Genomic DNA, 23668 nt, shown 5'->3' on the forward strand with positions numbered 1-23668 from the left:
TAAATATACGCCGTGGCGTCACTGACTACCGATAGGGAATGTTGATGGGCGTTGTCATAGATTGATCACACTTCCCCGGGCGGTCCAATTCTCCACCTCATGACTGGTTGATCGAGTTTAACCGATCTGGACCCTTAAATTGTCCCGATCTAGTAATATTTTATTAGAAGTCCTTCTCGCCACAATAAAAGTCATATGGTTTGTCCATGTCAAAGAAAGAAATATCCGACGTGCTAACTGGTTGAACGCGGCACATGTATTACTGCAACCAGTTATCAAGTCCGACATTTCCGAGTTCGACTACTAGGCACACGAACAGCGGCAATAGTACTTCTCAAGATGTTGCAATATTTGTGAGTAGGCCTATGCATAAAAAACATTTAGTTAATTCACTCACACTGTTTGGAGACTGAACTTGAGGGTTGCTTTTACCATACTTATAAACATCCCTCATCACAAGCACCAGAGTAAAACATCCATGCTCTTGGCATTTCACATTAATCTTATTTTTTCCACCATAAATGTATATGTGGAGTTGACAGTTCTAAAGATATGTTTTTGACTTCCCTGTTACAAGCGTGAAGCCTAATTTCATGATGCTAGTATAGAAATAATACTGGTCTGATTCTGACCAGGGCCCGATTACGGACTGGACACTTGCCCTGGGGACCCACCATATAGCATATAAAACGTCATAAGCCATAACAAAATGTGTACAATTGCAGGAAATTCACTTTAAAACTGCAAACTGAGAAAAAAAATGAAATATACACACTTTAAAATAACCACTCATCCACTTCACTATTCAAAGCCATGTATGTTATCCCACCACCAACACTGTAAATTAAATATTTTTTTACTCCTTTGTATTGGAGCAGTGAATCGCTTTATTGAGTTTGACAATTAACAGGCCCATTTAAAAAAAAAAAAAATATACTCAAATAGGATGTCACAACATTACAATGAGTAATAAAAAAGGGCTTTTTTTAAAATTTACACAACCTGAAATAAAACAGTAATCAGACTCAACATTCCCTTTAAGTTCCTTGCTAACCAACAAGGTGGCGCTGTGCACAATGCAACTCATGAAAAAAAAGGTCAAAGGGACAGCGATTTATCAATAATAGTCACAGTAATAGATTGCTCAAATAGCGTGTATTGCACATGTGTACACATATATGCACATGTGTACACATATATGCACGTATACACGTGAGTAGCAATTAGTATAAACACATTTGTATTGTCGCAACAGGAAAGCATTTGAAAGAACACATGACATTAAGGAATGTGCTTTGATCAATTCAAAATGTCTGCATTAGTTATGACCAGAAGAGAGAAAGAATATATTTAAAATATAAGGTAAAAGACAGTCACATTCAAACATCCAACCACAGAAAGTGGAGATTGTGTCCTTCCACTGCGCTGGTGTTTCAATGTAAGAGACACACTTCTCTTTCCAAAGTCAAAAAAATATACAATTACTCTTTGAACCTTGACGATCATAGGTCACTACATATACACAACGTATGAAATATCAATAAATATACATTTACTGAATAGCAAAATAGTGTGGCAGCAACAATAAAGCTATCTTCAATGGTGGATAAGTCAATACAATTTACAGACTTGGATGTCTTCCAATATCTGTTTAGACAGAAATAACACATTTGCATGGTTGCCACTTGTAGTAGTTGTTTTGACTAAGGCAACACACAAAAACATTCCTCTATTCTGAGTAGACTTTCTTGGTTTGAGTTGTTTTTTTTGCTGCCCCTCCAACATACCCACAGGATAAAAGCCCTGACCTACAAAACACACGTCAGTTCAATTAAAGGGTAATTATGTCATATGCCATCTCACCCACGGGACAGCCCAATAAACCTTATATATGCCATACAACATGGAGGTACAAAACTATGCACCAAATTTCAAAATGGTCAATGATCTAAATGAAAACATTACAAAACAAGGTTACAGCAGTCCCATGTACTGCAAGTACACCCCCCCCCACACCATAGCCACATGTAAAAGGAAGTAGGAACCACTGTGTATATTACATGTGAGTACAGTGGCATCCACCAACAATTTTGCAAGTGATGAGTGTTTCAATTCCTACTCCGGTGACACAATTGTGACAACACCGTGATTAGAGTTCAGTCAAATGGCAAATGCCTGTTTTTCTCTGTGACATCAGGTCACGTGCTCCGCCTGGGAAGTAGTACCACTGAAAACCAACACCGAAAGAGCATACCATGGTCGGTATGACAATAGGAGCTATAAGGGAACTGTATGACGTTAAAGGGGTAGTTCACTCACAATTCAAAGTTTCAGACCTCGAAGGTGCTCTAATGTCAACATGAAGTCCCACACCATTGGTTAAGTAGATCCAGCTGTACCGAGCATTCGGAAAATATTAAGACACCTTCACTTTTTCCAGATTTTGTTACATTACAGCCTTATTCTAAAATGGATTAAATAGTTCTCCCCCTTAATCTACACACAATACCCCATAATGACAAAGCAAAAACAGGTATTTAGATTTTAAAAATTATAATGTAAATATCACATTTACATAAGTATTCAGACCCTTTACTCAGTACTTTATTGAAGCAACTTTGCCAACAATTACAGTCTTGAGTATTCTTGGGTATAATGCTACAAGCTTGGCTCACCTGTATTTGGGGAGTTTCTCCCATTCTTCTCTGCAGAGCCTCAAGCTCTGACCGGTTGGATGGGGAGCGTCGCTGCACAGCCATTTTCAGGTCTCTCCTGATGTTCGAGCGAATTCAAGTCCCGTTTCTGGCTGGGCCACTCAAGGTCATTCAGAGATTTACACGAAGCCACTCCTGCGTTGTCTTGGCTGTGTGTTTGGATCCTGAGTGCTCCTGAGTGCTCTGGAGCAGGTTTCCATCAAGGATCTCTGTACTTGTTCCATTCATCTTTTCCTCGATCCTGACTAGTCTCCCAGTCCTTGCCACTAAAAAACATCCCCATAGCATGATGCTACCACCACCATGCTTCACCGGAGGGATGGTGCCAGGTTTCCTCCAGACATGACGCTTGGCATTCAGGCCAAATAATTCCATCTTGGTTTCATCAGACCAGAATCTCGTTTCTCATGGTCTGAGAGTCTTTAGGTGCCTTTTGGCAAACTCCAAGCGGGATGTCATGTGCCTTTCACAGAGGAGTGGCTTCTGTCTGGCCACTACCATAAAGGCCTGATTGGTGGAGTGCTGCAGAGATGGTTGTCATTCGGGAAGGTTCTCCCATCTCCACAGAGGAAATCTGGAGTTCTGTCAGAGTAACTATTCCCCGACCAAGGCCCTTCTCCCCAGATTGCGCAGTTTGGCCGGGCGGCAAGCTCTAGAAAGAGTCTTGGTGGTTCCAAACATCTTCCATTTAAGAATGATGGAGGCCACTGTGTGCTTGGGGACCTTCAATGCTGCAGACATTTTTTGGTACCCTTCCCCAGATCTGTACCGATATAATCCTGTCTCTGAGCTCTACGGACAACTCCTTCGACCTCATGGCTTGGTTTTTGTTCTGACATACACTCAACTGTGGGACTCCAATCAAGTTGTAGAAACATCAAGGATGATCAGTGGAAACAGGATTCACCGGAGCTCAATTTCAAGTCGCATAGCAAAATGTCTGAATACATATGTAAATAAGGTTGTTTTTTTTGTTTAAAAAATAAAAAAAAATCTTAGATACATTTGCAAAAATTCTAAAAAACAGTTTTTGCTTGGTCATTATGGGGTATTGTGTGTAGATTGGTGGGAATTAGTTTTTAAATACATTTTAGAATAAGGCTGTAACGTAACAATGTGGAAAATGTCAAGGGGTCTGAATACTTCCAGAATGCACAGTATGCTCCAATCCCAAACTAATGGGAAGGTTGGACACTGGCACTGTCTAAAATGTTGAAATCAGATATGCCTGAATCCCAAATAAATGGGAAAGATGATCTGATTTCACCATTTTAGACAGCGCCAGTGTCCAACCTTCCCATTCATTTGGGATTGGAGCATAAAGCTTGATCTACTTGAGATGGACATGGAGTCATATTGACTTCAAATGACAGGGCTGAAAACCTCTAAAACTTACATTTTGGATTGAACTAAGCTAGCCCTTTGTGTTCCATATGAAGAAGGGTAACTAGTGAGGGAGTTGGGCGTTGACACCCCTTTAACACTTATGAAAACATCGTCACTGTATAGTTATTACAGTATGTAGATAAGTTCAATATACAGTTGTGTGACAAAGGGACAAAAGTACCTTACGATGGTGAGTGGACCGCTAGAGAATTGACTATGATTAGAGGGAACAACTCTACAGAAATATCCTATTACGTAATGATAGTTTTTTTTTTACCTCAATAAAGGAGGACAAATGAGATGCAGAAGACTTGGTCAGTGTTTTGTTACATTGCTTGAAATAAAACAAAATGATCAATGGAGACCAGCACTCTGCAGCACACATTATCTTCTGAGGATGCTGGTGAAAGTGGTACTTTTGTATACTTTTTAGCCGGTAGTTCTGAAAGTTGTGGTCACGAGCAAAAAGTGGGCCCCAACAATTGTGTATTACGTGACATACGTGCACCATGTCCTAGATCTCCCTCTTTTTCTGCTGTTGATGTACCATGTACATTTCGCTAGCTGGCAAGGGGCAGAAGCTCATTGGTTTTACTCAAATTGCTAGAGGGCTGGCCTAGGTGGGGGAAAATAAGGAAAATGCCGCAGCACAGCATCCAAAAAACAGTGGCTTTTAAACTAGGGATTGCGTAGCTAATTGAGGTAAGACCGTAATTCTGCTCATAGATTATTAATGTATGAACGACAGACTGACACATCCAGCCGAAAGCGAGAGGTTAAAAAAAAATAATAATACTTAGTAGTCGCCAAAGTTCCAGAGCATGTCTTTAAGGGAGGTGTCGGTTACCATTCTCTAGTAGATATACTTGATTTGTATGAATTCCTCAAGCATGATGATTGTGCTAATTCCAACTGTAAATATATATATTTTCCAAAGTATTTAATTTGTGTGATCATATAGGTGTCAAGTGAAAACACTTCATTGATTGAGAAATATAAATATTGATGGCAACAACGGAGGCCAGATAACACAGCACCTGGACACTAAGTCAAACAAAGGGTTTATGGCAGCTGACAAGTGGGCAACAGTTTCAAGGGATTGGGGTATTGCAGTGTAAACATCTAAAGTGGTGCTTGCTCATGATTATTTGCCAAATGAGATCCACCCATTATCACAATTTCTGTTGTCTCTTTTTTTTGTGTGGAAAAAACAAAATGGCACTTAGGACAAAACATTGATTGCAAACGATGTGTGCTTAAGGTGGCTTTAGCATACATTATTATTATTATTTTTATTTTTTTAAACTCTTCTCAAATATAATATTCATATCCAATTTGATTGGATTAACACTGTTATTGTCATTATTCATATACATCTTATATTTGATTTTTTTTACAAAATAAAACGTTTGTTTAAAAAAGTGACCAAGTTCAGACCTTCCTCTCTAAATAAATGGAAAAACAATGAGTTCGTTATTGAACCGTCTCAGGTTGAGGGGTTTGCCAGAGCAGGACAGGATGCAGTATTTACAAGTGACAGGAAGTGACATGGCAAAAAGTTGGTCGTTGTAGCGTTCAAATTTCCTCACAATCATACCGTCAGCCGCATTTGTACGGGTCGGAATTGATAAAGGATGCAAAAAATAAAATAATAAATCCGTTAAGGCCACACTGACCTTGAGTATTACACAAACCCAGAAAGAGGAAAGAGAGAGGACATAGGATTAGAATCCCATCTCTGCAGAGATGGCTAAAATGGTGCATTCTCTGGAGGAAATTAAGGCATTTTGAAAGAAACAAGCAAACAAATATACAAACAAAACAGACATGAGAGTAACAAGTGTGTGGATTTGTCTTTCTGTCCTGTGTTCTGCTAAGTGGTGGTGTAGTTGGTGTTAACAGGGATATTTAATATAAAGGCACCAAGTTCTTCTAAAAACATCTTTCTCCAGTCTCATGACCACCACAAGTCACCCAGTCGCAGCAGCAAGCGTGAGACAAAAAGTTCATAATCCAAGTATTATTCCACAAAAATCCTTCCTCGTCCAATCCGTGGGCTTCCATTGCACCAAGCGGTAAATTTGATTGTGGGTATGTATGTGTCCTTTTTTGATAGTCCAAACAAAGTAGAAGGGTAAAAACCACCTCAAAATGCATTCTGTCCCATACAAAGTGGAGGGAAGAAAAAAAAAGAAAAGACTGAATTGGAGGGATGTCCCCTTCAGCCAGTAAGTCCCCCTTGGCAGGATCCACAGCTCGACCTCCACTCCACAACCACAGCTGATATCGGATACAGTGAAAGGAATATACAGTAATATATATGCAAATATACATATCATATGTTTGTGTGCTTCTTTGAACAGATTATTGAATAGATGCATGATAATACCAAATGACAGACAAAATAGGAACAGAGGTACACATGCTCTGAAAGGAAGAGCATTATTCATTGATACAACCCCATTGTTGTTACGCTGTTGGGAACTTAGTGTGTATAATATAATGCGGGTGTGTTTGAGTGTATTTGTGGCTGTTGAAATATTTTTGCTGCTTGTTGGCTTTTTCAGTCCTAATGTTCCTGAAAAGTATAAAGTATGACAAGAAATGTACAAAGCTTCTCGGGCCCCAGAGCCGAGGTACCCTCCTGGATCCACTGCCTTCTGCTTACAAAAAAGATTGAAAGAAAAAAGCAAGACACACAGGCTCCTCAAAAGGTCCCGCCTCTTCCTGCTTCTCCACCAATCACGCATACCTGCCGCTGCCCCCTTTAGGTCAGTGTGTGTGTGTGTTACGCCTCTCCTCTCACACACACACTTTAACAAACTCACCTCAGTGAGTTGGAAAGGGAGGCTATCACAAGTCCATCAATCCTCAGAAAATGGAAAGAGGTGAGGCGAGGGCTGGAAAGAGGAGAGGATGACAGGAGAAGGCTAGTGCCGAAGGATGTGGAGACAAAGGTGTCGTGACAACTGTTTCCTCCTACAAGACAGGCTCTTCTTCCATTGGCTCTTCTGTAGACCTGCAGGTACACCAAATAGGAAACAGCATGACATTAGCCTCTTAGTCATGCCAAAATAAAAGCCCCTACCAACGAAGCTTGGTCAAAACGTATATGATAAGTGTGGGACTTCAGGCCCACAGCCTTGTGAATGAATCTGATGTCTTAAAAAAAGCCATTCCAAAACCACATAAAATCCCCAAAAGAGTGAATGGTGCAGGTGTTTACCTGCTGGTCTCCGTGGAGACGGTGGAAGCGGCGGCCTGCTCAGTATCCACGGTAAGCGATGCCATGGCGGTGACCGTGTCGGCCTCGTCCTTCTCTCTCCGCTGGGCATCCATTAAGGACTGGCCCACCGTAGGAGCCAACCTTTGGAGAGAGCTCCAGTGTTTACCTGCAGGGAGAGAAGGAGTCAGTTTTAAGGGTGACGTGATACACATGACGCAAACACAACTAAGTGCATATGTGCAGGTAAAACACAATGATCATTTTGATTTTAGCAAACTAACGCACTCTGTATCTCGATGACCCTCTCTAGAGAGGCAGCAGCTTTTGGACAGGGCTTCTGTTGCAGGACAGCCTGTGGCAAGGGGTCCAACTGACAGAGAAACAGTGTGAGAGAGAGATTGGGATGTAAAAACAAGGAATTACCTCTCTGAACAATTACATCCATCTCTACCAAATGACATGTAGTGTGTGACATCACGCCACTGTCCCCTCCTACAGCAGATGATGTCATACCTCATCACCGAGCAGGGCCGCCACACAGGACTCTGAGGCATCACAGATGGCCGTGAGGTCGTGACCTCCTTCCAGCGCCAGGACCACACGTCCCCCCGCCAGCTTCATCAGCTGCTTGGTGAGGTGGCCGAAACCTGAGGATGGTTCAACACTGTACTGACGCTGTACTGAGTATAATCTTCTGAGTGAATCATGAATTTATGTAAATAGGAGAGGTCTGCACAGGAATTTTAGTTTTGTGCAGGTTTATGAAGTAAAGGCCCCATATGATAGGAAATAATTCAGGTACTTCAATATTCCTATGGAGTCTCTTGGCGTTTCTTCTAGTGGTTAAGTACTATTCTTCCAGCAGGGGGTAGTAGTGTATATACAATTAGCTAGAGGACCCTCCTATAAATGCACACACTATGGAAAAGGCTTAGCAGAAAAACTGACACGTAAAGATGGAGTAATGTTCAACTTACATTTAGCAGTGACGTTGTATCCTCCCAGAGGGGACTGGTGGCCCTCCACGGCATCAAACCCAGCGGACACTAGGACCACGTCAGGGGAGAACTCGTTGGCTATGGGCATCACCACCGTCCTGTTTAACAGACAAGATGGAGAACGATACTTTATTTTCTAATGTTTCAAGATCATCTGCAAGAACTAAGCAGTGTGGAAATCACTAAATAAGCAGAGCCTGTTCATATGAATGAAAGATCAGTGCAAATGTTGCTGCCCGTTCAGCTAATGACCAACAACAGTCTCTTCACCTGAAGGCAGTCAGGTACTCCACGTCACCCATGGGCGGTTCTACGCCCCCTGTCCAAGCGATGTTTGTGTTGAAGCCAATACCAGGTCTAACCCCCACCTCTTCAGGAGCCCCACTGCCGGGGAAGAAGTTTCCATCGTCGTAGCGATGCATGGAAATGTAAAGTACATTGGGGTCGTTGTAAAAAGCCTGCTGTGTCCCGTTACCATGGTGAATATCCTGGACACAGAGAACGGATATGTGAACAATAATACATGACCTGCATTGATCACATAATGTATGGTATATATTCTGGTATCATGACAACACTAGCACATATAGGGCCTCGCTAACAACATACTTCCCACTCACCCAGTCCACGATGAGGACCTTGCTCACTCCTAGTTTCTGCTGTAGCAGCTTGGCTGTGATGGCCACTGAGTTGAAGAAGCAGAAGCCCCTGCAGACACAAAAAAATAAATAATTATCAGCAGAAACAGGGAGAATGTTTAAGGGCACTGCCCAGTAGCTACTCAAAATGGACGCTTTTACCAATTATTGTATCAACCATCGCACACGTCATGTCTCTATGGAACTTCAACCAACTCCTTTGAAGCCCCCATAGAGCCACTCCCCCACCCCGGCTCTACCCATGATTCCCTGGGTGTACTCACATGGCAGTGGATTCCTCAGCGTGATGGCCTGGTGGACGAACCACGGCAAAGCCGTTCTGGAGAGGAGAGAGAGAGAAACAGTTCATGAGAAAATGTTGAGTATGCCTATCCACCAACAAAATCAAGTGACTAAGTGCTTATTGATCAGGGTACTACTGTACTACTACCACCCATGAACAAACCCACAAGGTATATTACATATTGTTCATTTTAAATTAAGGTGCAAGGTTGCCCCTGACAACTTTCAATCAAACAGTAGTGGAACGGAGAGAGGCAAGGTAATGTTACCTTCAGTTCCCCGGCGGCCACTTTGAAAGCCAGCTCGATGACGCAGCCAACAGCCATTCTGACAGCGCCCGAGGAGTGCATCTCGTTCCACACAGTGTCACTGTCCACCTGCAGACGGCAATAGAGAACACTCAACCCCACCCCGCTACTGTTCTTTTAACTCTGATAACATGACACTGCTGTAGGTGATGTAATGCTCAGCTTTGTGCTGCTTATGTTGAATGAATATCCTACAATTAAACTGCATGACATTTTCTGAAGCTGTATTATTATCCAATCTCAACCTCTAACTGAAATGTCAATGTAACTCCATTCTAAATGGATGGATGGATAGATCGAGGACTCACCCCAATGCCTCCACAGGGCAACACAGCATACATCTTCTGACTGATTGGACCTTAAGGAGCCAATGGGGACAGGGAGCAAAGGTTAGATTGTAGTTTAAATAAGTTAAACACTATTTAGCCATATTTCAACATTGTATCACACACAGACACACCTTTTAGCCTTCCTAGCAGAGAGTTATTTTCCCAAGATGCTCGGGATATGGTGCATTTGGAAAGTATTCAGACCCCTAGAATTTTCAAAATTTTGTTAAAGCCTTAATTCTAAAATTGATGAAATGTTTTTTTTTTTCTTTATCATGCTACACGTAATAACCCCTAATGACAAAGCAAAAAGTTTCACATTTGTGAAAATAGATTTTAAAAAAACAGAAATACCACATTTACGTAAGTATTCAAACCCTTTACTTAGTTGAAGCACCTTTGGCAACAATTACAGCCTTGAGTATAACGCTACAAGCTTGGCACACCTGTATTTGGAGAGTTTCTCCCACTCTTCTCTGCAGATCCTCTCAAGCTCTGTCAGGTTGGATAGGGAGCGTCACTGCACAGCTATTTTCAGGTCTCTCCAGAGATTATCAATCGAGTTCAAGTCCAGGCTCTGGCTGGGCCCCTCAAGTACATTCAGAGACTTGTCCCAAAGCCACTGCTGTGTTGTCTTGGCTGTGTGCTTAGGGTCGTTGTCCTGTTGGAAGGTAAACCATCACCCCAGTGAGATCCTGAGCAGGATTTCATCAAGGATCTCTGTACTTCACTCCATTCATCCATCATCACGTGGCTTCAGTCTGGCCACTCTACCATTAAGGCCTGATTGGTGGAGTGCCGGTTGGACATGTGGAGTGCTGCAGAGATGGGAGAACCTTCCAGAAGGACAACCATCTCCACAGAGAAATCTGGAGCTCTGTCAGAGTGACCATCGGGTTCTTGGTCACCTCCCTGACCAAGGTTCTTCTCCACCGATTGCTAAGTTTGGCTGGGCAGTCAGCTCAGAGTGTTAGTGGTTCCAAACTTCTTCCATTAAGAATGATGATGGCCACTGTGTTCTTGGGGACCTTCAATGCTGCAGACATTTTTTGGTACCCTTCCCCAGATGTGTGCCTCGACACAATCCTGTCTCTGAGCTCTATGGACAATTCCTTCGACCTCATGGCTAGGTTTTTGCTGACGTGCAGTGTCTACTATGGGACCTTATATAGATAGACAGGTGTGTGCCTTTCTAAATCATGTCCAATCAATTAAATTTACCACAAGTGGACGCCAATCAAGTTGTAGAAACATCTCAAGGATGATCAATGGAAACAGGATGCACCTGAGCTAAATTGAGTTTCATAGCAAAGGCTCTGAATACTTATGTAAATAAGGTATCCTTTTTGCAAAAATTAAAATAAAATACATTTTCACTTTGTCATTATGGAGAATTGTGTGTAGATTGAGGAAAAGCTTTTAAAATCCATTTTAGATTACGGCTGTAACATAGCATAATGTGGATTAAGTCAAAGGGGTCTGAATACTTCCTGAATGCACGGTTTAATCGGGGGTTTATACCATCGATGTCTGCAAGTCCTGTTCTGCTCAGCACCACACAGAGTGAACTCACTTTGAAGTGTGTGTGTGTGTAGTCAACGGCTCAGTCACTGCGGTGCTGTTTTGCAGCTGATCCAGTCACACACCCCCCCCCTCTTCTATGAGACCCAGCCTAGCTATGAGTCACCCAGACGGGGGTGGACGGGCATCTGGGGCCCTTTCCCCTCGACCAGCAGGTCTAAAAATACCCTCCTGCGCCTGTCAGGGAGCTGAGCCTTCAAACAATCCACCTGACTGCGTGTGAGTGTGTGTGTGGGTGGATGGAGAGGAGAGGGGAAGTAACTACTTTCAAGGATGCTTGGGGCAAATATTGTTTCCAACATTCGAGCAAAATGACTAGGGAAACACACATGCATGGGTTCTCACACACAAATATATCTGAGGCGTAAAGACATGAGATGAGGTTAGGCACCTAAGAGCTTCTTGCTGTCTAGTTTCTGTCTGTTGAGGGGACTGGTTCCATACAGCAGTGTGTGGTATTCTGAATGCACAGTCTGGATCTCATCCAAAGTAGCCTTCCTCCCCCGAATCCTCTGTACACCGTAAAGGAAAACACACGTAGCACACAATACATCAATTTCATTCAGGGTTATGTTGTATTGCTAATTGGGAGGTGATTTTTAAAATGAACAAAGCTCATTCTCATCTCCAAATATAGCTACCACTCGCTTTTTTAAGTTACTAAGAAGAAATTCTCTTGGAAATATGGAACGGAGCTGGTCGCTATTCTAGCTGTAGTCTGCCCTCACCTCACAGCGGCCCAGGAGCCCAGTCTCCTGCAGCCGGGACCACACACTCTGGATGCGGCCGGCGTGTTCTGGGTGGATGTGGGTGTTCCCACACATACACTGGTGCTTCAGCATAAAGGTGTCGTACACCAACCCTGAGAAGGAGATGATAGGAGAGGCAAGAGTGCAAGAGAAAGATGGAAAGAATGAAAGAAGGGAAAGAAAAAGAAGAAAAACGTAGCTTTTCAAGGCAGGGTAGGAAGAAGACCAAGCACAGGGCAACCTCTCTCCAACTTCTCTCTCAGAACAAAATGGTGACCCCATGACACAGCAGGCCAGAGCATAAGATCATCATCTCAAATGTATTTTTTCATGTTAGGACCTTTGGAGATGTTAATTATTCCATGGTGGAGGATTTGCTCCATGTCATCCTGCCATCCTGGTTTCATCAGATCCAACCCTGTAGGCTCTTGCTATTATTTTCTCTGCTGAAATAATAACACCCAGGCAGCCCTTATTGGACTCATCACTTAGTACAGGGGTTACTAAACTTTTTCACTCAGGGGGGCCCCCTTCCAGCATTGGGAAACATCCCACGCCCCCAACCACATCTATTTAAAGCTTGTTTCCCGCAATTCTACACATTTTGTTATTGGTTGCAAAGACAATTTCAGTTTTAAAGCAATTCTATACATTTCTAATGTGTATTTGTGGTAGCAGAGTGACTAAAAAAAGTACAATATCTATGGGCTAAAAAAACGAAATAAAACATTAGCTGATCTGGACATTTCTGAAAAGTTATAAATAGCTCTAAGGTATTCAATCACCGACATGACAAGAGGAACTGATGATACACTACCCAATTTCGAAATTGCACCTTGTGCATTCTACTATTACAACTTTCAAGCGTAAGTTGAAAGAGCCTGGACTGAGTTTTGTAGCCTTTGTTCCATGTCCATATTCTTGTTTTTGTCCGCGTGTTTCGTTTCTAATGCCCCAACGTTTGGGAACCATTGACTTAGTCAACACGTCCTATTCTGCAGGGCCATTTGACCATGGACTGGCTAGGGAAGTGTTTGTTTTCTGAAAGTGTCTTCTCTAAAGGCCAATGGCTTTCGTTAGTGTTTAACTAATAGGGATTTATTGCTAAAGCTCTACTATCTACCACTATGACCAAAAAAAAATACAGCGATTCAGATAGATAAAAGTTGAGACAGCTTCTTTCATATTGTTCAATAGGTCCTGATCGTCTCACTTTGTATGTCATCTATTCCAAAACCCAAAAGAAGCGTACCTGTAGTGAAGAGGTGCTTGATGGGGACCTCACCCATGGGAGCCCCCTTGACGCTGGCAGTGGCAGGGGAAGACTGGGCCCTTCCCAGAGGTCTGTGGGGCATGCCCGAAATGGACAGGGATGCCTGGAACACATTGAGCTGTTGCAGGTGATGCTGGTCCGGAAAAAAAAGAAAAAAAAATTGGGGACAAAATAACAAAGAGAGACATTTTGAATACCAACTAAAGATTTTAATAATATCTCATCATGAGACACTGACTGGACTTCAGTGTGAGGGAATGGACTTACTATATAAAATCAGCTCTGTGGCTTTCATTGTTTACATCAGAAATACTGCAACCTTGAGAGAGAAGTGACATTTCACAATAGCTGCAAACTGAAGCTACCACCTCAGGCCAATGGAACAAGGGGAAAATGGGAGGGAGGTGGAGCTAAATTAAGCCTGTTATAGACTAAACATGGGCCCTGGGTAGAAACCCAAAGGCAAACACTTATCCCCATACGAGCCTCAAAAGGCAGGGCAGGACAAGGACCGAGCCTTCCCAACAGCCAAAAGACTACTCTGACAATTCCCCAGCTGTAAACAGTGGCTGAGCTAACGGGGCTCTGCTTTCTGTCAATGGGAGAAGCACTACACATCCAGACAGAGTTTTACTAGAGCTCACACAGCTCCTAACGCGATAGATGCTCCTTCTAACAGAGATCAAATGACAAGGTTCACATGTATCTTTTTTTAAACTGCGGACGGTTTGTTTCAAGACCTTGACATTTACACTCACACAGGTACGGCAGGCCCACACCTTGCTAACCCCTTTTAACATGAGAGATCCTAAGACAATGCGGGCTCTCTTATGAGTCTCTCTCATGGTCTTTTCACTTCCCATGTCTTTCCATTGTCGAGGGCGGCTCAGATCCATTTGTATTCAAGGCACCACAGCAGATAAGTAGAGCAGAGTCAGAGGGAAAAAAAAAGTTCAGCAGGCAGGCTGTGTGTGTAGGGGGGGGGCTTCCGTGTCACCGACTCAAATGCCAAAATAGGTTTTTGAGGATGTCGTCTCTACAGAATGACTGCATACTCCCATGCTCCCTCCCTATGGCCCCCATACCCTAAACTCCTATCCCCTAGCCCATCACAACATACATAGTACTGCAGCAGCCTACTTCCTGGTGGGTGGGGAATTGGTGTAAAAGGCTGGCATGGTGAAGAGAGGGGGGAGAGAAGGGCTGGCATGGTGAAGAGAGGGGGGAGAGAAGGGCTGGCATGGTGAAGAGAGGGGGGAGAGAAGGGCTGGCATGGTGAAGAGAGGGGGGAGAGAAGGGCTGGCATGGTGAAGAGAGGGGGTGGGCGGGAGAGGGGAATGATTCACCAAGGAGAGATGAGTCACAGATGAGTCCATTCACTGAAATGAGAAAAAGCAGCAAGGGAAGGGAGGGTGTGTGAGCGCGCATCGAGGGGGAGAAGACACAGCCCGAATTCTGATGCTTTTCTCTCCTCTGATATTTTTTGTCAATGGTGTGTGGGAGTAGGAGAGAGAGGTTTATTTTATAATCTCCCTCGCTGCATTGGTTCTTCCTCCCTCCAATGCACAAACAGCATTTCTTAGAGGAACGTGACCACAAAACATGTCCATTATTTTTCGCCTCTTTTTAACGTTATGTATTAATTGCTGTCAATGACCATAATTTAGAGACAAATATGAACAGCAACATAGCCAACTGTGGCCGTTTACTGTATTATATTGTAATGTTTAGGTCCTCAAAAAGTATATGAGGCTCTGATGAGGATCCAAATGCATGTCATCAACTACTGAGTCTGTCTCGGCCAATGACAGCTAAATCCAATCCATCTTAATTACCTGTAGTAATGTTATATATATATATATATATATTAATTACCTTTAGATATATATATATATATATATATATATATATATATACACATACTTTACCTTTAGTAATATATATATATATATATATATTAATTACCTTTAGTAATATATATATATATATATATATATTAATTACCTTTAGTAATATATATATATATATATATTAATTACCTTTAGTAATATATATATATATTAATTACCTTTAGTAATATATATATATATATACCTAATTATATATATATATATTAATTACCTTTAGTAATATATATATATATATTAATTACCTTTAGTAATATATATATATATATATTAATTACCTTTAGTAATATATATATATATATATATATATATATTAATTATATATATATTAATATATATATATTAATTATATATATATTAATTATATATATATTAATTATATATATATTAATTATATATATATTAATTATATATATATATTAATTATATATATATATATATAAATAAATTACTACAGGTAATTAATACACACATATATATACATATATATATTTGTTTTTAAATCGTCCACTTGCCCTTTCACAACTTTTGTTTAACAACTTTTAACTGGAGCCACTTATCCTCTTGGTAATTTGTGAAAGAACTGCAGGCGATTCAATCTACAAAAGCTTGTTCCTTTATTTCCTGCTAAGTGCAATGGATGACTCACAGGTGGGTGGGAATTAAGGCTCTCGTTCTTCTGTAGGGAGCCATGATGATGATGCCTCGCACAGCGCAGCCAATCTGCCCTCCAAGAGGGGATACCCTTTACTAAATCACCAGGCCCCTGCAAAACTCAACCCACCACTTGAACTGGGTGTGAACGCCAATCTATGTAGCCACATCGCTAATGATGACGTTCCTACCTTTTCAACTGCATAGCCTTTGCTACTGATCTTTTGGTAGCCTTTCGTTCCAGTACTCTGCTGCCTGTGACTGGAACGAATTGCAAAAATCGCTGAAGTTAGAGACCTTTATCTCCCTCACCAACTTCAAACATCAGCTATCTGAGCAGCTAACCGGTCGCTGCAGCTGTACATAATCTATTGGTAAATAGCCCACCCATTTTCACCTACCTCATCCCCACAGTTTTTATTTATTTACTTTTCTGCTCTTTTGCACACCAATATCTCTACCTGTACATGATCATTTATCAATCCAGTGTTAATTCTGCAATATTGTAATTATTCGCCTACCTCCTCATGCCTTTTGCACACATTGTATATAGACTCCCCTTTTTTTTCTACTGTGTTATTGACTTGTTAATTGTTTACTCCATGTGTAACTCTGTGTTGTCTGCTCACACTGCTATGCTTTATCTTGGCCAGGTCGCAGTTGTAAATGAGAACTTGTTCTCAACTAGCCTACCTGGTTAAATAAAGGTGAAATAAATAAATAAAATAAAAAGGTCATTTCTGCAATCTACACCCCTCCCTGGAGTGATTGGTCATTCTAGACAGTTTCTTGCCATTAAGTCATAAATGGCCCATTATAAGAGGTACAATGATGAATCAAATCACAAGGTTTAGTCATCAGACAGACGTCACCAGAACAGATTTGGGAAGGTCAACAACAAACGGGGTCTGAATATTCTTGCTGCACTGTTAGGAGCAAGTAACAAGCCTTTCAATGCACCCGCTATAACACCAATAAACTTTGATTTGATTCCAGCAGAATTAATCATAGTACAAGGAAAGACAAAACTCATGGTTTATAAATAAACAATTTGCACCTCTTATTGGCTCTGATTTTCTTACAGAAAGTCATCTTAGTGTTAAAAACATGTATTGCCCTGCAAGTTTCTCTCTATCAAAGTAAAATTAAATGCAAAATGTCTTTAAAAAAAATTCAGTATTTACTTGGCCGTAAGGTACGCCCTCCTCATCACACTCCCTCAGCTCGATGGCCTCGTCCTCATCATCCTCTTCCTCCAGTTCGCTCTCTGTGCTATCGCCCTTCAGGGGGGTCAGCAGGCGTTCTGAGGGGGGTGACGTCTCCCCCGACTCTTCCTTCTGGAGCCTCTGCTCCTGAGGACGCCCCTCCCCCAGACACTCAGACTCCGCTCCCTCCTCCTGCATCTCCTGTGTCTCTGTGAGCTCCTCCTCGGTCTCCTCGGGGTGGGTGGGCGGTTGGCGAGGAAGCTCCACCCCTTTTGACAGAATCTGGTGTGGTTGACAGATAGACACTGCTAACTCTCCCTGCCACATGTACAGTATACTACAACCCCCTCAGTCCAGTCAAATGGCATGCAATACTTTTTTTTAACCTGCAAACACAACCATAACCTCTAATATTGTAGTAGTGTTCCTTGTGGCACCCCCTACCTTGTTGAGCTGGTACTGCTTCTGCTTCTCCAGGAAGTGCTGGTGCTGCTGCTGCATGACGAGCTGTTGCAGGGCCTGGGGGCTCTGAGGGAGGGGTGCAGACTGTGTGCGGCTCAGGGGCCGGTGGCGCGGTAGCTTGTTCACCGTGCGCATACTGTTGGACACCCGGTCCCCCGTCACCAACAGCGACTGACCGTACATGGGGACTGGAGGGAGGAGGAGTCAGAGAGACGCATTTCAGAAGAGGCCGTATGTATTTGAATCTATATTTACCTGCAAGTAGGACGCTCTGCTGGCAGGGATATAAGAGTATAAATATATGTTGGTAGATGTACCTGAGAGGAGGGCACTCTGCTGGCGGGCCTGCTCCAGCAGGAGGACGTGCTGCAGTAGGGAGGAGTGACTGCTGTGGCTGTTGGGGGCCTGGGTGGAGTCTAAGTCGTGTTGCATCCCAGGTGGCAGGCATGATGCCGGCAGGGACGAGGTGCTGACAAACTTGCCCGTCAGAGCCCCACCCTGACGCATGGTCTGGATGGCCTGCCTCTCCGCCTCCTGCAACAGCTTCTGATTGGCCTGAGGATAGAAGGGGGGTTAACTAAGTCAGAATGTCTACATCAGATGACAACTCTGGTTCAGGGGAGTGTGTGCTGGTTTCTATTTGACCTCAACTCAGTTGGATGGAGCAGGTTCAGGCAGTTTTTTTTACGAGTACTTAAAAAAATATATATTAAAAGAAGCTATTTTTAGAACACAAGGCCCGCACTGGAAAAAAAAATGTGCACGTTTACCTTTATGCCAACAGTGACGGGTTCTGACTTCTAAACTTGAAAAATTGTTAATCATCAAGTATCCTATGGAAAGGTGAAGGGCCACAGTCTGGTTGTTACACCATAAATGAATGGTTATCTGTAGGAGAATGTATATGGTGGAGTCAATTAAGGTTGAATATGAGCCAGGGGCTTGGAATGTACTGAGTTAAGGAAAGGCAATCACATGGTTGTGGTCACTGATAAGGGTGGAGAGCTGTGGATTAGTGAGGAATGGGGGGAGGGGGGGGGGGGGTCGAGGTCAAGTCAGGTCACAGTAAGGGAGAAGGAACAGTTTATTAACCACATCACTTAACTTCGAGCCTAGCAAAAAATATATAATGTTTAGAGGGACGGAGGAGACTTCACCTAAATTGGGGTATACACACACACACACACACACACACACACACACACACACACACACACACAAGATGTCTTTGGCTGTTCAGCTGTCTGACTCATTGGGTGAATAAACTTGATTTGAGCTTGTCATAGTTGAGTTTTTCACTCAGGTTCTAATTTAACAAACAGCAGCTATGGCAAATGTATTATAACCATTACAGATAAAATCTTAATTGCTAAATTGCCACACACACACACACACGGCAAAAAAAAAAAGAAACGTCCTCTCGCTGTCAACTGCGTTTATTTTCAGCAAACTTAACATGTGTAAATATTTGTATGAACATAACAAGATTAAACTGAGACATAAACTGAAAGAGTTCCAGACATGTGACTAACAGAAATTGAATAATGTGTCCCTGAACAAAGGGGGGGTCAAAATCAAAAGTCGGTCAGTGTCTGGTGTGGCCACCAGCTGCATTAAGTACTGCAGTGCATCTCCTCCTCATGGACTTCCCCAGATTTGCCAGTTCTTGCTGTGAGATGTGAACCCACTCTTCCACCAAGGCACCTGCAAGTTCCTGGACATTTCTGGGGGAACGGCCCTAGCCCTCACCCTCCGATCCAACAGGTCCCAGACTTGCTCAATGGGATTGAGATCCGGGCTCTTCGCTGGCCATGGCAGAACACTGACATTCCTGTCTGGCAGGAAATCACGCACAGAACGAGCAGTATGGCTGGTGGCATTGTCATGCTGGAGGGTCATGTCAGGATGAGCCTGCAGGAAGGGTACCACATGAGGGAGGAGGATGTCTTGCCTGTAACACACAGCATTGAGATTGCCTGCAATGACAACAAGCACAGTCTGACGATGCTGTGACACACCGCCCCAGACCATGACGGACCCTCCACATTGATCCCGCTCCAGAGTACAGGCCTCAGTGTAATGCTCATTCCTTTGACGATAAACGTGAATCCGACCATCACCCCTGGTGAGACAAAACCGCGACTCGTCAGAGAAGAGCATTTACATTTACATTTAAGTCATTTGGCAGACGCTCTTATCCAGAGCGACTTACAAATTGGTGAATTCACCTTATGACATCCAGTGGAACAGCCACTTTACAATAGTGCATCTAAATCATTTAAGGGGGGGTGAGAAGGATTACTTTATCCTATCCTAGGTATTCCTTAAAGAGGTGGGGTTTCAGGTGTCTCCGGAAGGTGGTGATTGACTCCGCTGTCCTGGCGTCGTGAGGGAGTTTGTTCCACCATTGGGGGGCCAGAGCAGCGAACAGTTTTGACTGGGCTGAGCGGGAACTGTACTTCCTCAGTGGTAGGGAGGCGAGCAGGCCAGAGGTAGATGAACGCAGTGCTCTTGTTTGGGTGTAGGGCCTGATCAGAGCCTGGAGGTACTGCGGTGCCGTTCCCCTCACAGCTCCGTAGGCAAGCACCATGGTCTTGTAGCGGATGCGAGCTTCAACTGGAAGCCAGTGGAGAGAGCGGAGGAGCGGGGTGACGTGAGAGAACTTGGGAAGGTTGAACACCAGACGGGCTGTGGAGCACTTTGACAGTCTTGTCTGGTCCAGCGACGGTGGGTTGTGCCCATAGGCGACGTTGTTGCCTGTGATGTCTGGTGAGGCCCTGCCTTACAACAGGCCTACAGCCATCAGTCCAGCCTCTCTCAGCTTATTGCTGACAGCCTGAACACTGATGGGGGGATTGTGCATTTCTGGTTTAACTCCGGCAGTTGTTGCTGTCCCGCAGGTGTGAAGTTCGGATGTACTGATCCTGTGCAGGTGTTGTTACACGTCCGTTCTGTCTCCCTGTAGCGCCGTCTTAAGCGTCTCACAGTACGGACATTGCAATTTATTGCCCTGGCAACATCTGCAGTCTTCATGCCTCCTTGCAGCATGCCAAAGGCACGTTCACGCAGATGAGCAGGGACCCTGGGCATCTTTCTTTTGGTGCGTTTCAGAGTCAGTAGAAAGGTCTCATTAGTGTCCTAAATTTTCATACAGTGGGGCAAAAAAGTATTTAGTCAGCCACCAATTGTGCAAGTTCTCCCACTTAAAGATGAGGCCTGTAATTTTCATCATAGGTACACTTCAACTATGACAGACAAAATGAGGGAAAGAATTCCAGAAAATCACATTGTAGGATTTTTTATTTATTTATTTGCAAATTATGGTGGAAAATAAGTATTTGGTCAATAACAAAAGTTTATCTCAATACTTTGTTATATACCCTTTGTTGGCAATGACAGAGGTCAAACGTTTTCTGTAAGTTTTCACACACTGTTGCTGGTATTTTGGCCCATTCCTCCATGCAGATCTCCTCTAGAGGAGTGAGGTTTTGGGGCTGTTGCTGGGCAACACGGACTTTCAACTCCCTCCAAAGATTTTCTATGGGGTTGAGATCTGGAGACTGGCTAGGCCACTCCAGGACCTTGAAATGCTTCTTACGAAGCCACTCCTTTGTTGCCCGGGCGGTGTGTTTGGGATCATTGTCATGCTGAAAGCCCCAGCCACATTTCATCTTCAATGCCCTTGCTGATGGAAGGAGGTTTTCACTCAAAATCTCACAATACATGGCCCCATTCATTCTGTCCTTTACACGGATCAGTCGTCCTGGTCCCTTTGCAGAAAAACAGCCCCAAAGCATGATGTTTCCACCCCCATGCTTCACAGTAGGTATGGTGTTCTTTGGATGCAACTCAGCATTCTTTGTCCTCCAAACACGACGAGTTGAATTGCCAAAAAATTATATTTTGGTTTCATCTGACCATATGATATTCTCCCAATCTTCTGGATCATCCAAATGCTCTCTAGCAAACTTCAGGATGGGCCTGGACATGTACTGGCTTAAGCAGGGTGAAACCCCCCTGGGCACTGCAGGATTTGAGTCCCTGGCGGCGTAGTGTGGTACTGATGGTAGGCTTTGTTACGTTGGTCCCAGCTCTCTGCAGGTCATTCCCTAGGTCCCCCCGTGTGGTTCTGGGATTTTTGCTCACCGTTCTTGTGATCATTTTGACCCCACGGGGTGAGATCTTGCGTGGAGCCCCAGATCGAGGGAGATTATCAGTGGTCTTGTATGTCTTCCATTTCCTAATAATTGCTTCCACAGTTGATTTCTTCAAACCAAGCTGCTTACCTATTGCAGATTCAGTCTTCCCAGCCTGGTGCAGGTCTACAATTTTGTTTCTGGTGTCCTTTGACAGCTCTTTGGTCTTGGCCATAGTGGAGTTTCGAGTGTGACTGTTTGAGGTTGTGGACAGGTGTCTTTTATACTGATAAGTTCAAACAAGTGCCATTAATACAGGTAACAAGTGGAGGACAGAGAAGTTACAGGTCTGTGAGAGCTAGAAATCTTGCTTGTAGGTGACCAAATACTTATTTTCCACCATAATTTGCAAAGAAATTCATAAAAAATCCTACAATGTGATTTTCTGGGTTTTTTCCCCCTCATTTTGTCTGTCATAGTTGAAGTGTACCTATGATGAAAATTACAGGCCTCTCATCTTAAGTGGGAGAACTTGCACAATTGGTGGCTGACAAAATACTTATTTGCCCCACTGTAACTGTGACCTTAATTGCCTACCGCCTGCAAGCTGTTAGTGTCTTAATGACCGTTCCACAGGTGCATGTTGATTAATTGTTTACGATTCATTGCACAAGCATGGGAAACAGTGTTCAAACAATTTACAATGAAGATCTGTCAAGTTATTTGGATTTTTAAGAATCATCTTTGAAAGACAGGGTTCTGAAAAAGGGACATTTCTTTTTTTGCTTAGAGATACACATATTTTTTTGCTATTTAAAGTTAATTTATTGAAACCGTAATATCAACTATTGATATTATATTGTGGAACACAATCTTCAAAAAGCAACCTCAACAGTGGGGCTTGTAGAAGCCTATGGCTGTGCAATGGCATAGCTTTGTTTTGTTATTTCAGCAGGCAAATTGCTCTTATTTCCCAAACCCTTATCACAATCAAGAGACATATTTTATTGTAAAAAAAACAAAACAAAAACTAAATAATATAGAACAGAATATTTTTCCAAATGAAAAAGGTTTCCGGTACAAAGTGATCTCACATGTGGAACAGTCCTTCTCAGATCATTTAAAAAACGGGGTTCAATTTGGCGACGAGGTGAAATCATTTTTTCCGGGTTACAAACCAAAACCCATCTTTTCCATATACAGACGTTCAATTTGGTTTATTCTGCCTGTTCTTTGGAATTTTCCAAATGGATTAAAAATTCCATATTGAATACTGCATGGGGATGAATTACGGCCATGACATCTGTTTGGTGAGTAGGCCTAGGCGTAATGATTCTGATAAATGTTTAGGGCGGCTATAGCCTAGGCTAACCAATTCTAAATGGCATTCACAAAGTAGCATAAGTGGAAAATAGACAGGACAATCTTTCCAAAACTGCAGCGCTCGTTGTTGGAACATATTTCCCTACTTCAGCCCAGCAGTCCATTAAGAATGTGATAAAACTGTCGTCATTTGGCAAGGAATGAAGCTTGTGTATCCCATCAATTAGATCGGTTTTTAATAGGCACTTGTTTCTGTAGGCCTAACGGGAGCTTGTGTGTGCGTGTAGACAGAGCGGTCGGAACACAACTGAGTGAGTGAGACAAGGAGGGGAAAGGGAATTTAGGGAGAGGAACTGTGTGATGATTAGCTTGGTTTTCTTTTTGTTGTGCCCCGCAAATGCACATGTACAATTGGAACACTAGAGTCAAAGCAAATTAAATGTTGTTTTCAAGACAACCTTTTGATTTCTGGTTAA

General features: G+C 42.9%; 1 protein-coding gene across 4 annotated transcripts in view; it reads right to left on the reverse strand.

The window, feature by feature from the left end:
• Window positions 1-5362: 5362 nt before the first annotated feature.
• The window catches only part of LOC135555573 (histone deacetylase 5-like), an 85696-nt gene continuing 67390 nt past the window's right edge, over window positions 5363-23668 (reverse strand). For 3 of the 4 annotated variants that reach the window (XM_064988124.1, XM_064988122.1, XM_064988121.1), the window contains 16 exons: window positions 18051-18288; window positions 17716-17921; window positions 17251-17553; window positions 13485-13638; window positions 12212-12345; window positions 11875-11995; window positions 9882-9931; window positions 9535-9642; window positions 9247-9302; window positions 8945-9032; window positions 8595-8812; window positions 8304-8422; window positions 7840-7973; window positions 7612-7696; window positions 7327-7492; window positions 5363-7119 (listed from right to left, as the gene is read on the reverse strand). In XM_064988124.1, coding sequence (XP_064844196.1) covers window positions 7080-7119; window positions 7327-7492; window positions 7612-7696; window positions 7840-7973; window positions 8304-8422; window positions 8595-8812; window positions 8945-9032; window positions 9247-9302; window positions 9535-9642; window positions 9882-9931; window positions 11875-11995; window positions 12212-12345; window positions 13485-13638; window positions 17251-17553; window positions 17716-17921; window positions 18051-18288 — 2220 coding nt within the window. In that variant the 3' untranslated portion in view covers window positions 5363-7079. The remainder of the gene's footprint in view (window positions 7120-7326; window positions 7493-7611; window positions 7697-7839; window positions 7974-8303; window positions 8423-8594; window positions 8813-8944; window positions 9033-9246; window positions 9303-9534; window positions 9643-9881; window positions 9932-11874; window positions 11996-12211; window positions 12346-13484; window positions 13639-17250; window positions 17554-17715; window positions 17922-18050; window positions 18289-23668) is intronic. The other variant, XM_064988123.1, reaches the window with a different exon arrangement.

This window comes from Oncorhynchus masou, chromosome 15 (genome assembly GCF_036934945.1).
Source record: "Oncorhynchus masou masou isolate Uvic2021 chromosome 15, UVic_Omas_1.1, whole genome shotgun sequence".
Taxonomy (NCBI): Eukaryota; Metazoa; Chordata; class Actinopteri; order Salmoniformes; family Salmonidae; genus Oncorhynchus; species Oncorhynchus masou.